The sequence below is a fragment of the Hippichthys cyanospilos genome, chromosome 18, assembly GCF_059441005.1.
Source record: "Hippichthys cyanospilos isolate Australia breed blue-spotted pipefish chromosome 18, RoL_Hcya_1.0, whole genome shotgun sequence".
NCBI classification, from domain to species: Eukaryota; Metazoa; Chordata; class Actinopteri; order Syngnathiformes; family Syngnathidae; genus Hippichthys; species Hippichthys cyanospilos.
Window position 1 is genome coordinate 11,411,984 of NC_142386.1, and position 15,527 is coordinate 11,427,510.

Here is a 15,527-nt window from a genome sequence, read left to right on the forward strand (position 1 = left end):
GTGTGTGTGAGTGTTTTTCCATCTAACTAGTAGGACATGACTTGTTTTTTGTTTTAGGATTTTTTTATAAACTACTGTACTTTATGAACAACATGACTTACATTTAGGAAACAAGGGGTAGGACTAGATCACATTTTTACTTTTTCTTACTCCTTTTGAACATGCAAACCTCACTGAAATGCAATATCTATTGATGCTCTCTTTTTCCTTGCTCCTTTTTCTTTCTATTTTCTTAAAATTTTCTATGTGTTTACACAATTCAATTAAATAATCAATTAATCAACACAAAGGCCCGATACAAACCGGTATGCCAACTCATAGGCCTGATACGAACTGAGTGAACTGTCTTTTAGTTTGATTTCCCACTGCAGATCAGATGTGAACGCCATGCTGGTATCAGCTGGACACCCATTTGTTGTTTGGTGGGGCTTTCATTGTCCAGCTGCTTCTCAGGCTCTTTTAGGTCAACCCTGATCCTGAAAATCTCAGCATGTCATCTTCAAATGCCCCTTGCCCTCCTTTATTATAACAAAACATAAAACCTTTCATGCAGCTCTCACATGTTATATTTTTTTATGATAAGTGGGGAAATTAGTGATGATTTCCCAAATTGGATGGTGCTGGTAACTACAGCAAAATATATAAATCGGTGAAATTTCAAGCTTTCTCTTTGGAAGGAGGCTTTATTTTACTGTAATTAAAAAGCCAGAAAAAAACCTTCACTTTTTTGTAAAGGAAATCATCTCCTTTTGTTTCACAGTTGCCGGAGTGGTTTTAAATAAGTAGTGTTATCCCCAAAGGTGTTCCCCCCAGATGCCACTAAAACCTGCAATTGAAGGCTGCCTATAGCGTAGGCCGCTTGTCTGAATAGCATTTACATGTGAGACACATCTGCACTCTTTGCTCTCGTCACACACTTGTGATGAGCAAGCAAAGAAGTTTCTCTAAAACTCTTTCAACAAATTCTCTTAGCTTTTGCTGCAAACTCAAAGATCATGTATATTTTGGGAATTTTTATTAGCTACATCATATCTAAAACATCATTTAACTTTAAACCAGTTTTATTTCATACGTCTGATGAATTACAAATAATGTAACTTTCGTAATCTGTCTATGCTTGCAATGTTGATAAGTTTCTAAACTGTGGTTTTAATCATCCACCCATCCATTTTTTTAGAGCCACTTATTCTCACTAGGGTCACTGGCTTGCTTGTACCTATCCCAGCTGTCTATGCCCTGAACTGGTTTCCAGCCATGTGCAGGGTACAGAGGGACAAAAAAAAACATTCACGCAACCAAGCACACCTATGGACAATTTAGAGCAGGGGTGTGCAACCTGCGGCCGCGGAGCCGCATGTGGCTCGGGGAGAACATGCAAACTCCACTCAGGAAGGCTGTTCACAGCAATGGATTATTGCGTTTATACAATAGGCAGTCTATCCAAATAAAAAATGTAATCCTGCTAACACAAATATACACATGAACAACAAAACAATGTTTCTGGAATGATAACTTTTAATACAAAATGTGTATTAACTACACAATGGTTAAAGGCGGTACTGAAAGAAAAAAGAAGGTACTGTAAGTTGCAGTTTATGAGGCAGGCTGACATGGAATTTGTTCTATGTCCCCCCCAAAATAAAGCGTGTAAGTAAAAAGTAGGCAATCACATTAAAGAAGCCCTTCGCGACTCTTCAAAACTCAAAGACAGCATGACCGTCCCGCTGCCAAAGCTCACCCTTGGCTTATGCTTCCCAGAGGGCGTCTCGCCACCGTTGGTCTTGAGGCTGATGGAGGATGAAGGGGAGGAGGCAGATGATCCCCCGATACTGCCAGGCCTTTTTCTGGACACCGTGCCCTGTTTGAGCGTGGCTTTTGCGGCAACTTTGAAGGCATGGGCTGCCGTGCTACACCTGACTTCTTCAATGGTGTTCCTGGAGGATTTAAAAAGGATGATGTAGACCTTGTTGAAGAAAATACAGGTTAGCATCCCAAAGCTGGACGCCAGAATTGCAATGACCTCCACCGCTGAAACAAATTTGCCATATGTACTAAAGTAGGCGGGGATGAAGGAGATCCAAACAATGAAGAATATGAGCATGCTGAAAGTGATGAACTTGGCTTCGGTGAAGTTTTCTGGCAGTTTGCGAGATTTGAACGCAAAGAAAAAGCATACGGCCGCCAGCAGGCACGTGTAACCGATGAGAAATGCAAGAGCCATCTCTGAACCCTCGTTGCAGGTTATGAAAATAATCTCATCGATGTCATGATTCATATAGGTGGAGGGGGGGGCGTTGTAAAGCCACACCACGCATATCATAACCTGGACAAAGGTGAAGAGAAAGACCAAAAGAAACTGCAAGTTTAATCCCCACCACTTCCTCTGGAAACTAGTCGGGATCTTGGCCTCAAAAACCAAAAGCACTCTGTTGGTCTTGACCAGGATGCATGAGATGCAAAGAACAAAACTGACACCAAAAGCTGGTTGGCGCAGACGGCACGTCCAATCGTGTGGCTGCCCGATGAAGATAAGTGAGCTGGAGAAACAGCAAATAAGCGAGAAGAGCAGTAAGTAAGACAATTCTCGGTTTGTGGCCTTCACTATGGGGGTGTTACGAAATTTGACAAACACTCCCATGACAAAAGCTGTCAAGATCACACCCAGTACTGCGCAGATGGCTAAAGCTATTCCAAATGGTTCAGTCCAAGACAGAAACTCTATTTCCTTTAAAAAGCAGGACGTGTGGTTGCCACTGGACCAGGAGTTGTTGGGACATTTGGCGCAAATGCTGGCATCTGTGTGGAAAACCAACCTTTAGAACAGCAACTTTTCAAAGAAATCGGTTTTCTGTTTTTATACCTTTATGGTCACTATACTCTCCATCTGAGCACTCGGTGCATTCAAAGCAACAAGTGGGCATGCTGTCAATGATGCCCTTTCTGGTGCCGGGTTCGCAGTCCTCACTGCAGTTGGAAAATGGTACCTGACGAATTGAAAAATCATCAAAGTTGCCTAAAAGCCTAGATACACCAAATGTGACACGGCCTATCCCCGTGGCGTCAACCTGAAGAGAAAAGCAACAGACAGTACCTCAAAACTGTATCCATTCCAGAGTATCTTGGTCTTGTCAATGATCAGCTTGCCTCCCTTCTTTGAATGGATGTTATAGTAACCGACCTCCTCAAACACCACGGAACCATCTTCAGCAGACCTCTGCCAGTTGATTATTGTGTAGTTTGCTACCACATCAAAGTTCTCATCAAAATGCACCTTTCCTCCCTCGCTGTTGGTATATTTCAGATGTCTGAGCTGTTTTAGAACCTGTGTAATACAAATATATGTTGTAAGTGAAAGTCTATAGCACCTCTGTTGAAAATCTAGCATTTTACCTGCCATGCTTCCATTTTCTTAATATCTGCACAGGAGTTGTTTGCAAAAAGTCCCTGTCCAGGTGTACAGGTTAAGATGTTCTGCAGGGCCCGTGCAATAGAGTAAACTGCAACATAGACATTGTATGAGATACGAAGGTGGGTGTAGTCCAGGTATGGTGTCTCCACACTGGTGATGTCTTCCTCACCAGTGCACAGTGGCCTGAAACTTGTGCTACCATTGTCACTTTCCTGGACTCTCGGACTGTCTTTCAGATAGCAGTTAAATGTTTCCTCCCAAAACTCTCTAACAAATTCATTGTGACTATCTTTCTGTGGTTGGACCTGTTGTAGGAACTCTTTGAACTCGGGTATATGTCCCGCCTTTAAGGCAAAGCCAACCGTGCCCGCCACCACATCGAGATATTCAGGTTTAGCAATGAGAGAGGAGCTTGCCCAGGCTTCACTGGCCATCCAGATGCGATCTGTGATGTTTCTCCTGACCATCTCTTTGATGAGAGGCTCCACATCAGGACCACTGGCAAACACCACGATAACTTTGGCGCTAGAGTTTTCGATCCTGTCGGCCAGTGCTTGGATTTCATACTCCTCCATGTACTGAGAGATGAGTTCATTGAGATGAATGCAGATGTCCCGCTCCTCCATCTCCTTCTCAAACTTTTCTATTCCGGGACGTCCGTAGTCATCATCTGAAGCCACTGCGATGACCCAGTTCCATTGGAAATACTCAATTACATCCGCCATTGCCGTAGCCTGGTACTCATCTGAAGGGATGGTTCTCATGAAGGACTTGTACTGGTTTTTGTTACTTAGGAGGCGACTGGATGAGGCATAACTGATCTGAAACACAGAAGGGTGATGTCCACTTTTTTGTTAGATTGGGCTTCTCCAGATAAAACATGTTCCTTCTGGCATTTACTGAAAATTTTCATTTACATTTTTGCCAACTCCTATAGTACACAAACAGATATACCTGTGGAATATAAAACAATCCTAACAAGTTTGCCACTGCTGTGGAGACAGCAGACCCGGCGGCTCCTACGACCGCAATCGTCGACGGGATGTGGTCAGTGCAGTTGCAAAACTCATCCAAATTCAAGGAGTCAATCTTATTTTGGGCCACAAAACTGAGAGTCGCTTCCAGTGCCTTTGACACAGTGTTGCACGTATCAAAGATCCTGTAGCCCAGTGTGATGTTGGGCAGGAGCGTACTGCTGTTGTTGATCTCCTCGATTGCAAAAATCATGGACTGCAGCCAACGGAAACCACGGAAATTAAACCTGTAGGACACAGTATTAAAAAAAAGTCCAATAGTAGCAGTAATAGCAACAAAACATGGCTGAAAATATATTGAAAGGATGTCTATAATCTGTCCAAAAAACATCAGAATCTGATTGAAAAAGGGACATTTTGAAAACACATAACGTTGAAGTGATTAAACAAGGCATCTTTTTTAAAGTCCAATTTGGGTTGAAAAGTGAAAAGCTCTTTTCAAATTATTGAGAAGTTGTCTTTAACTTTGATTGCCTCACATTATTGTTCCAGTATCCCATATCTGATCGTTGTGTCCCGGCTCCCCAACACCTGGCGTAGACTTTGTTGTTGGATCTCATCTAAAGAATCACCCGAATGGTACCATTCACCCTAACAGGGACTTCAAGTACAGTGCCGTGTTCAAAGTTAGTGGTCTTAACCACCGAAGTGTCCAGCTGCAAGGGGCATCTCCAGTGTGTAAGATGCTAGCATATATGAAATTCTAATTTTGCTAATACATTAAATTCTTTCAACTATTTCAACAAATTTCAACCTCTTTGGACAAATTTGGACTTCTTTGGATAAGCTAAGCAGAGCTTGCCTTTCAACCAGTTTTCCTGTAGACAAAATTTGGACCCTAATTTTCAATGATTATTTATAAAGTAAATTTGCTTTGGTAGCTTGGTAGATGTGACATGACTTATGATAACCATCAGGGTTTAAAGTTGACGATCGCATAACATGCTGTATCACACTACCCTGCACTTCAACTACAGAAGTGAAAATATTGACACATATCTTAAACTTTTTATCGTCTTCGTGAAGGCAGGATTGTGATAAAGCTCATTCTTGGTCCTAGCTTGTTTGGGTGTATTTAATGTTGACTGATCAATTGATTGGTTGATTGAACATACAGTATAAACAAAAATTCCATTAAATCAGTAAGAATAGATCCATATTTATTAATGTAGTACAATTTATTTGTTCTTCAATGGGAGTAAGAAGTATAAAACTTTATTATTCCCACCCCCTTATTTTCTATAAACAAACAAACAAAAAAATTATGCCATCCAGTAAATGTAGAGGTGAATTATATGTACATTTATAATATAGCCCAAATACAGAAATACAAGAAATAGCTGTCATTAATGAATTTGAAGGATGAATGAAGGATTAAATACTTTTCTGTGATCTTTCTGTGTAGAATTATATCTTTAACCCTTTAACATCCCCACAAGAGAAAAACTGTGTAAAAACTTAACCATAAAGTTGAACAGGCAGTTAAAGGTAAACTCTTTTTAAACGTAGCAAGGGACTCACCCATTCTCATTTCTATCTCATAATTATTCCATAAATGAACACCTCTTACTGAAACACACATTTGCTTTATTTTTGTTCTTGTCTTCGATATTTTTAAAGGCACCTTTGCCCCTTATCACAGCTGTCAAAATCAAGGCCTGGGGACCAGATCCGGCCTTTCACATCATATTAAGTTGCCATCGAAATGCTAATAAAGACTTCAAATTTATGGCTAAAATACTATACTATATATAATAATATAATAATTAGCATTTTTTTTCAACTTTTACCCGCAATAACCCTTTTGAACAGTTTTTAGTGTCCTCAGATTTCAAAATGTGTCTGTTTTTTTTACTTGACAGTCACTTGACAGCCCTTCGAAAGAAACTATAACTACAATGTGGCCAATGATAAAAATTAGTTTGATACCCAGACTCCCTAATCTCCAACTCCTTTTGTACATTGTGGCGAGATTGATCGTTATATACTTGGTACTTTAATTGCGATGGCTTGATTTTAACTAGTGTTCAGTTTGACAAACAATTGTTGAGTTGGTTCCTTCTAATTTGAATGGTTAATAATTCGATTAGCATTTGTTTTGTGAGTTTATAGATGAATATTGTGGCTTGTTAGGTGTAAGTTGGTCACCTGACACATTGTGTGGACTCAGGCCGAGCTGCCAGGTCTTGGTCTTTGGATGCAACCCCAAAATGAATGGGGAAGAGCCCTCCGAGCAAAATATCGCCCGTCATCTGCGCTCGTTGGTGGGGCCCGTAGGTGGACATGACACAAGCGCATCCAAGAAGCAGCAGATAGCACACATCAAATGGCATCTTTTCTGCCGGGATGGATTCTTGTTTTGTTTTGTTTTGGTCAGTGTACACGCAGTAGTTTTATCTCTGCTCGTCAGTCTGCTTGCAGCGCTGCCTTGTGATGCTCATGTTCATACTGTGGAGCATATCTGAGTTGAGAAAGAAGAAAGGGTTGAGGCAAGTCACACTCTAATGAGCCTCCCTCCTCCAACCCCATGCCGTGCCCAGTCAACCCAGTCATCATGGAGAACAGCCCACATCTCGCTAATACTGCTGGAAAAATGCTGGAGCAGAGATGTGATAATGAATTACCGGCCACCGCACTCTTTTACCTTCCCAATTCTTTGACTTTTGAATTCAAACGTCACATTTTTGTTCAGTGAGAATGTTTTTTTGTCACAAAGGCATACTAAAAAGAAATGCTGAGTTTCGAACTATTAGTGTATGCTATGAATAGCTTGTGTCACTCTGACCATCCAAAAATGTTCAGCTTCACACATATCTGAAATTTGGCTGATCACACATGAAATATATATTGTGTAGACATAACATTGTACAGGTAATGATAATCCAAATTGACTGGGGCATGAGAACATCAGGAGCAAGAGGTCCTCATCAAAACAAGAAAACCTGTTATGGTTCTCACCATGTTGCAAAAACCATAGGCACACACACATATACACTCACACATATAGGGGTGTGGGTTTGTTGCGTTTTCACAAAACCATGCTTATGTCGTGGAGAATAATCTTTAGTTATTGACGAAAATCTGAATTTCCAACAGAAAAGTCCATATTGGGATTTCTACAAAAACCACTTCCTTAAAGGTGTCCCACTTTTCACTTCCCAGCAGTCAAAAGTTTCACATTGTAATTGAAGGATATGAAAACAAGTGCCGAATAGACGGTGTGCACCCTTGAAATATGAATATGCCAAAACTTAAAATGCCATTTTTTCAAAATTAGGGATTTCACTTTACCAACATTAAAACTGCTGTAACTTTTTCACTTTCTGACCTACCAGCATTTTTTATAAATCATTTGAATGGGATTCAAGTATAGAATTGGAATATATTCACCTTAAATTTAATTTTTAGCGACTTGAGCTTAATTTTGTTAAAACGCAGCACACACACACACACACACACACACACACACACACACAGAAAGGATAACATGCTGTACGTAATGAGCGCACAAATGCATAGACCATTGTATTTTTTTCATTCCCGACGTTATTTAAGCCAATCTTAAATAAATTCTAGCATTGAATTCAATGTAATACATAATCGCGTTGTAAATCAAACAACAAAAACAAGATGATGCCATTTTTAGTTGGATTTTGTTTTAAATGACTCGAAACTAAAACTTTCCACAAAAACGTCCGATCTGGGGGAAAAAAAATCCCAAAAATGAACTTACCTGTAAAACTCTTTGTGGTCACCTCTATAAAATTGACTATGAAGTGCAGTAAGTCATTTAAAGGTGTTTAACCAAAATATCCTGAGTGCAAAATGGATTCAGTGCTCAATTACTTTGTGAGCCCACTTTGTGGTCTTGATGAATGATTAACAGGAAGGAAGGTTTGCCCATTTCCTACAGCTAATAAAGCCTACTCACCCTCCACTACTCCTCACCAAACATCATCTGCATCCACGTTTCCTAAATATTAGTATTAAATGATAGCCCCAAAATGATTTCAAACTTATAAAAATGTCCTTATTCTATTTTGAGTCCACTTTCTAATCCGGACAACAATTAATGAGGATCCCTGGAAGCTTTGAACGGCACCATTAGTTTCCTCAAACAATGTTCCTTCTGGTCTGATGGTGCACTGCTCCATTTGTTGCTGAGCACACGTCTCCACAAAAAACTATTTCTGTTGACAGCGTATACGGCATTCTCCATGGCACAATGTGGGATCCCTGTTCCAAAACACAATCACATATACATGTTGTCAAACTCTTTGAGCTATTTTCGTTTGTTTGTTTTATTGCCTACCTTATTATTAGCTCGATTATGGAATGTAGTCTGCTTGGGAAAGTGAACAGAATAAGAATTTCATTGTGTGGTATTACTGTGCATATGACGATAAAACTTTTGAATCTTAAACAGACAGTGAGCGGCACTGTCTCAATTTTATGCCACTATTTGAATTGCATGTTGAACTTTGATATGTTGGGTGAAATTTCAGCTGCCTGATGTTTTTTTCAGTGTTTTCCCTTTGATGAGAAATGTCTCTGAGGTGAAGATAAAATGATGGGCCAAAATACTGCACAAGGGTTAAAATGGCACTTTTTAACACATCAAAAATGGACGATTACTATTCACTACTTTATGAAATGTCAATGTTTGACATGCCAGCATCCAATAATTCCCTCTCTTTTTCTCTCTCCAGAAATGGCACATATGTCTGAAATGTAACATAATACATCAAAAAATGCTGCGCTCTGAAGAGTACCCAGAGTACCCAGTGAAAGGATTGATATATCCACACAAGTGGTGTGATCTGAAACTGTTGAGACACTCTCATCCCGTCAAGGTAAGCCATTAATATTATTATTATTACTATTATTTTTTTGTAAAAGTAATCACATGCTATTTTCCCCATTACTAGTAGTAATAACTAATGGATAATATAAGTTGTTCAACCTAATATGTAAGTTCATCTGAAAAGAATAACAAATTCATGTAGTGTATACAGTTGATGATTACCAGGAGATGACTGCATCAAAAAAATATAGCAATTACATTTTCTCATTTCCATTGATTACCAGAATATTTTTTTACATGTAATGAGAGGAAGCAAAAAAACCAAAACAAACAAACAAACAAAAAAAAGCTATTTTGCTTTTCTTTTTTTCTTTTTTTTCTTTTCCAAGAGTCCAGGTATCAAATCACAGGTTCATTTTCTTTTTTGGGATGGCAGGATGTCTAAGTCTGACTAGTACTAAATTAATCAAGTACTAAAATAATTTAAAAAAACTTCATAAAATAAATTATTCAGTTTTGGGGGGGTACTTTAGTAAGTAGTTATGTACTGAAGTAATTAATTGTCTTAGTACTTGAATACCTAAAGTAATTGGTTACTTTAATATATACTACCCAAAGTAATCATTGTTTTATCACCTCAATAACTAATGTAATGGAATAATTTAGTATTTTAACCCCTTAAGTAATCAATTAATTTATTAATGACTAAATTCACCAGCCATGTTTGACCCAACACTTAAAAAAATATGTATACTGTACTGTATAAAGCACCTGTTTGAAAAATGTAAAAATGTGTCTAGGATCGAATGAGTTAATTGCAATATATATATATATATATATATATATATATATATATATATATATATATATATATATATATATATATATATATATATATATATATATATATATATATATATATAAATATAAAATTTGTATTTATATGTGTGTGTATATAATATTCATATTTTATCGTATATCATAGTGTCTCACTAGGATGTCTGGCGCAAAAATCCTGCAATTCCTTCGGAGCTTATCTCGCAGGAAACCTCTGGAGCCCGAAGGAGAGGTGTCCAACTTCCGCCGCTGCCTGACGACCCTTGACCTTGTGGCTTTGGGGGTGGGCAGCACCCTAGGGGCTGGCGTGTATGTGCTTTCCGGTGAGGTGGCCAGAACGGTGGCCGGGCCCAGCATCATCATCTCTTTCTTGATAGCAGCCGTAGCCTCGGTTTTTGCCGGATTGTGCTATGCTGAATTTGGAGCTCGGGTTCCCAAGACGGGTTCTGCCTACCTCTACAGCTACGTGACAGTGGGCGAGATATGGGCCTTTATCACTGGTTGGAATCTTCTCCTGTCTTATGTCATAGGTAAAGGTCCATCATCCAATAAAAAGAAGACATAAAATGCTCATTTCTTAACCCGTTTTGTTCAAGTTTACAAGATATAAACTTCATCAAATCTAAAAAATACCATCATCTCACTTATTTTTAGTGTGCACATTTTTACTATCTAAGGTTTTCGTAGATATTTTCAAAACTAGTGCCGTCAAGAGATTAAAAAAAGATGATGGATTAATTAGGTTCCAGATTTAATTGATCATGTTACCGGTGATCTTGTTTTCATTTCTGTGAAAGACCGTCATCAAGTTTTTGTATGATGCATAGTGTTGTTGTATTCAATAACAAAAATGTGATTTCAGTCATTTATTTTCTTAAAATGATACAGATGTAATTATTTACCTTTTGCTGTCTTGGAGCCTAGTCCCAAGTAGTGGCTGCAACCTTTAGGCTATGTTCACATTACAGGGCTTAAAGAATAGACCATGGAATTTTTTTCCTCTTTTCATAGTTAAATATGTGAATTTAAATTATACTTGGCACATTGGTGATTCAATTTCTTAATAAATATAAGTTTTATGGTACTGAAATTTCTAACCAGGAAGCGAAACGTCTTGTTTACTGAAGCAGCACATCTTACCCTTCATGACATCGTTTAATGCCGGCCAGCCACGAAATATACATGCAACCATCATCTTGACCGCTTATCCTCATAAGGGTCGCTAGAGCCTACCCCAGGAGAGTGAATGAAGGGACCAAACCAGGCATTGTACTAACATTTAAATGCAAAACAGTGTCAGCTATCAACGCTCTCTAAGAGCGGTTTCTTCTATCAAATCTGTCCCGTGGGAAACCAGTATTCATACCAATAGCAAGTGATTTATTTACCACTGCCATTGTGTACCCAAAAATACATTTTTGTCACTTCTGCATTTTGTACAGTAAAAGGTTATAACATGAAATGTTGTTGTTTATAGTTAGAGATTAAAAACTTGCTTAACACGATTAAAAAACAAAATGCTTTAACTGTGACCGTAATTAATTGATCTCAATGAATCTTTTATTTGCGGTATACACCAACTAATAAATGGAATAAAATGACAAATTTGCTTAACTCGAATAAACGACACTTGAACTGTGACTGTTATTAAATTCAAGATAATGTCCCCATTTGTTGTGTTTAGGGACATCCAGTGTGGCCAGGGCGTGGAGTGGAACCTTCGATGACCTCATTGGAAATGTCATTGCCAAGTCACTGGGAAAACAAGCTGCCATGGACTTGCCAGGATTAGCTCCTTACCCAGACTTCTTTGCGGCTGGCCTCATTATGCTCTTGGCAGGCATGTTTGAACCATCCACATACGCTCAAGTATTAAATCACAACTTTTTTTAACATGACTTTTGACCGCGTGATTTTCCAACCAGGTGTTCTTGCTTTTGGCGTTAAAGAGTCCGCCATCGTGAACAAAGTTTTTACAGCAGTCAACATCATCGTGTTGCTCTTTGTTATTATCACTGGCTTCATTAAGGGGGATCTCAACAACTGGTATATTGATGAGGAAACTCTGCAAAATTCACATGAGTACGTTTTGTTTTTTTTCCTTCGGATACTTTAAAACACCACATCAGTCTTTCTCAAATACTGGAGGGTGTGATAGCAGGCGGGCCCGTATGATGCCAGGGAACAGGCTTTGCCTTTGCTGTGTGAAATGTAATTGCACATCTATGCCACTAGGTGGTGCAGTGGCACTCTCGTCAAAGTGTGTGGGAGTTAGACACTTTTAAAAATGCTGTCAAGAAGTTGTTTTTCAAAATCAGAATGATTGATGTGGTTCAGAAAAAATCATTGCAATGTTTTTTACTTTTTCTTCAGGTTAAAATGTTTACAATACTGGCGATCCTGTGTTCTTGCTCCTGTTAATGTTCTAGATACGTTTTCAGTATAAAATGTTGTAGTTGATCATAAATGTTTATAGCTTAAATGAGAATTTCCATTTTTGTCAGACACTATGGTGAACTTTATTCCTTAAAATAATTGAGAAGCAATGCACTACGTAGACAAAAGTGTCAGTACTATCAGCTTCTCTCATTCCCTCACTGTAATTCCTTACAATACGGTTCTGTAATGTGTTTGCTTTCCCGTGTTTTTAATAATACGAATAACCTCAATGGCTTCTGATCTGTTTTCTACAGAAACTCATCATCACTGAATGAAACCCTGTCCTTCGGAACTGGCGGATTTTTCCCGTTTGGCTTTGGTGGGACATTAGCAGGCGCGGCCACTTGCTTTTACGCATTCGTTGGCTTTGACTGCATTGCCACAACAGGTAAACTGATAGAATACATGCAATGCCACTAGAAAAATATCAATATATTAAATTAGAATAAAACGTATGCTCTTTTGTTGAGATAATGCATCTTGCAGCTTATACTGTATGCTTAACAGCATATGCATATAAGGCATTTATCAAGGGTGTATCATATCATTTTTATTGAATATTCGGCAATTGGAGCAGCGCTCCCAATTGAATTGTATACCTGCTATACAGTAGCAATCAAGGTATTCTATTTTCTTCTCTTCTATTCTGTTCTATTCTATTCTATTCTATTTTTTTGGGCCACTGTGCATGTGGGTACAAGTGTAACCCCTGTTTTAATTTTTCCTCGTAGGAGAGGAGGTCCAGAATCCTCAGAAATCAATCCCACTCGGAATTGTGGCATCCCTTCTCATTTGCTTCCTGGCTTATTTTGGTGTTTCTGCTGCCCTTACACTGATGATGCCATATTATTTGCTCAGTGTTCATAGCCCACTACCTGTGGCTTTCACATATGTGGGCTGGGGCCCTGCGAAATACGCTGTGGCAGTGGGATCTCTCTGTGCACTCTCAACAAGGTATGATTGTACACTAGAAAAACAAAATATTTATTATTTGATCAAAAGAGTTTTAATCATTTTACAGCCTTTTGGGATCAATGTTCCCTATGCCCCGAGTGCTCTTTGCAATGGCGAGGGATGGCCTTCTTTTTAGTCTTCTCAGCAAAATGAGTGAGAGACAAAGTCCCGTCATTGCTACTTTGGTTTCAGGTGTTGTCGCGGGTAACGATGACCATAATTATAATAACAAATAAAGTCTCAATCGGGTGACTCAGTGTGCTAATGTACTCTTTGCTCATGACTTTGCAGCCATCATGGCGTTATTGTTTGACCTGAAAGCGCTGGTTGACATGATGTCCATTGGAACCCTGTTTGCCTACACCCTTGTTGCCATTTGTATTCTCATATTAAGGTAATTTTAGCTTTTAAAGATTGGTTTACTTTCAGTGAAATGTGAATTTATATTGAACAGTACGATTCTTCAATCCCCAATTATTAGTTTGCATAAAAAAATAATACTCCATACTGCATACCAGTTACTCTGAACTCAACTGTGATAGAGAATTGATTAAATTCAGGGTGTCCTAAAAGTCATGAATACACTTCCTTTTTTGTATATTTTGTTTCAGGTATCATTTGGACAGGCATGAAAAAAGGAAGTATACAATGACTTCTGGGACATCATATACTAACATTTTTTTCAAGAGCCATAATGGGACTCTTAAAAAAAATGTAGATCAATAGTTGTATTTATTGAGTTAAATTATATTCAAACATAAAGTATGATATCACCTGTACAGATACCAAGCGGATGTCAGTGCTGACAACAAAGAGCCATTCACAGTCAGTGGACTTTTTTTTCCTCATTCACATTGCACAGCACGGACATCAAAAAATGTCTCTATTTTGACAGTTTGTATAAGTAAGTGAGCTTTTATTCCAGTGTATTTCCATCATCTGTTTGTATGTAGAAATGTTTTCTATTGGCATTAGTTGCGCTAACACTTTTTTCATCTCAGTATTTTTTGCAACCATCCTGAGTCTCTTCATATCCCAAGCCGTGACCTCGCTGCAGTCTTCGGAGTGGTGGAGCGTGCTCTGTGTTGTTGTCATTACTGTAATTCTTAGCCTCACTGTTCTTGCCATCGGGAGACACCCTCAGAGCACAACAAGAGCTGCTTTCATGGCATGTTACCTTCATTAATCACTATATTTAAACTACAAGGAGAGACTGGAAAAAAATGAGATGCACCTGATAAAAGGGTATTTATCAACATTAAGGCCTGCAAAAGATGAAAATCAAGCTATCAAACCAGAACAAACAATGAAACATTTGCTTTTAGGAATGGGAGAACTTCTCTTTACCCCCTATCTCAGGTCCAACTCAGAAATTAAACTTGTGTTTAATTTCTGGATGAACGTTCTTCTGTTTGTACTTCCTTTATGTTTACTATGTTGCAGCTTTAATCTTGTCACAATGCTTCTGCTCTTTTGTATCCACAGGTTCCTTTTGTACCAGTCCTTCCTATCTTGAGCACCTTAATCAATATTTATTTAATGGTTCAACTGGGCTCAGACACATGGATACGCTATGCTGTGTGGATGGCTATAGGTGTGTGCGTGTATAATAAGTATTTATCAAACTCAACGTATTTAACACATTTATTTTCTTTCTAACAGGTTTAATAATCTACTTTGCTTATGGGGTTCAACACAGTGTACAGAAGCAAAGGCTCCAAAATCCACACAATCAACTCAGTGTTGACAGAATCACCCCGAGTGTCGATGATAACTTAGCTCCTGTACAGGTTTTGGGCTAGATTTCGTTGGTTTGTTGATTTTAAGAAAAAAAAAAAAAGGATAATCAATAAATTGTGGCCAGTGTTATACTCTTTTTAGTTTTAACTGAATATTTTTTTTTCATCTGTGTTAACATTTGTACTTATTGTTATAATTCTTATTGCAACGCATGTATTGCATTGTAAATAAAATATTAATTAAAAATATTTTTCAAAAATTGAGGATGTGAGTGTGCTTTCATACGTGTACAAACCAACAAATCATTCAA

General features: G+C 38.4%; 2 protein-coding genes across 5 annotated transcripts in view; one reads left to right on the plus strand and one right to left on the minus strand.

Moving 5' to 3' along the window:
• The window catches only part of LOC148408957 (cationic amino acid transporter 2), an 85,597-nt gene extending 70,267 nt beyond the window's left edge, over positions 1-15,330 (plus strand). For all 4 annotated transcript variants that reach the window (XM_088440226.1, XM_088440227.1, XM_088440228.1 and 1 more), the window contains 12 exons: positions 9,153-9,296; positions 10,233-10,614; positions 11,769-11,924; positions 12,010-12,166; positions 12,778-12,911; positions 13,255-13,477; positions 13,545-13,681; positions 13,769-13,871; positions 14,260-14,381; positions 14,479-14,645; positions 14,963-15,071; positions 15,140-15,330. In XM_088440226.1, the coding sequence (XP_088296352.1) occupies positions 9,153-9,296; positions 10,233-10,614; positions 11,769-11,924; positions 12,010-12,166; positions 12,778-12,911; positions 13,255-13,477; positions 13,545-13,681; positions 13,769-13,871; positions 14,260-14,381; positions 14,479-14,645; positions 14,963-15,071; positions 15,140-15,279 (1,974 nt within the window). In that variant the 3' untranslated portion in view covers positions 15,280-15,330. The remainder of the gene's footprint in view (positions 1-9,152; positions 9,297-10,232; positions 10,615-11,768; positions 11,925-12,009; positions 12,167-12,777; positions 12,912-13,254; positions 13,478-13,544; positions 13,682-13,768; positions 13,872-14,259; positions 14,382-14,478; positions 14,646-14,962; positions 15,072-15,139) is intronic.
• On the minus strand, positions 1,667-6,776 carry casr (calcium-sensing receptor). The gene is made up of 6 exons (XM_088441086.1): positions 6,592-6,776; positions 4,364-4,670; positions 3,391-4,230; positions 3,092-3,322; positions 2,861-2,984; positions 1,667-2,796 (listed from the first exon to the last, which is right to left on the minus strand). Exons 1-6 carry the CDS (start codon positions 6,774-6,776, stop codon positions 1,667-1,669), a joined length of 2,817 nt encoding a protein of 938 aa, XP_088297212.1.
• Positions 15,331-15,527: the final 197 nt, after the last annotated feature.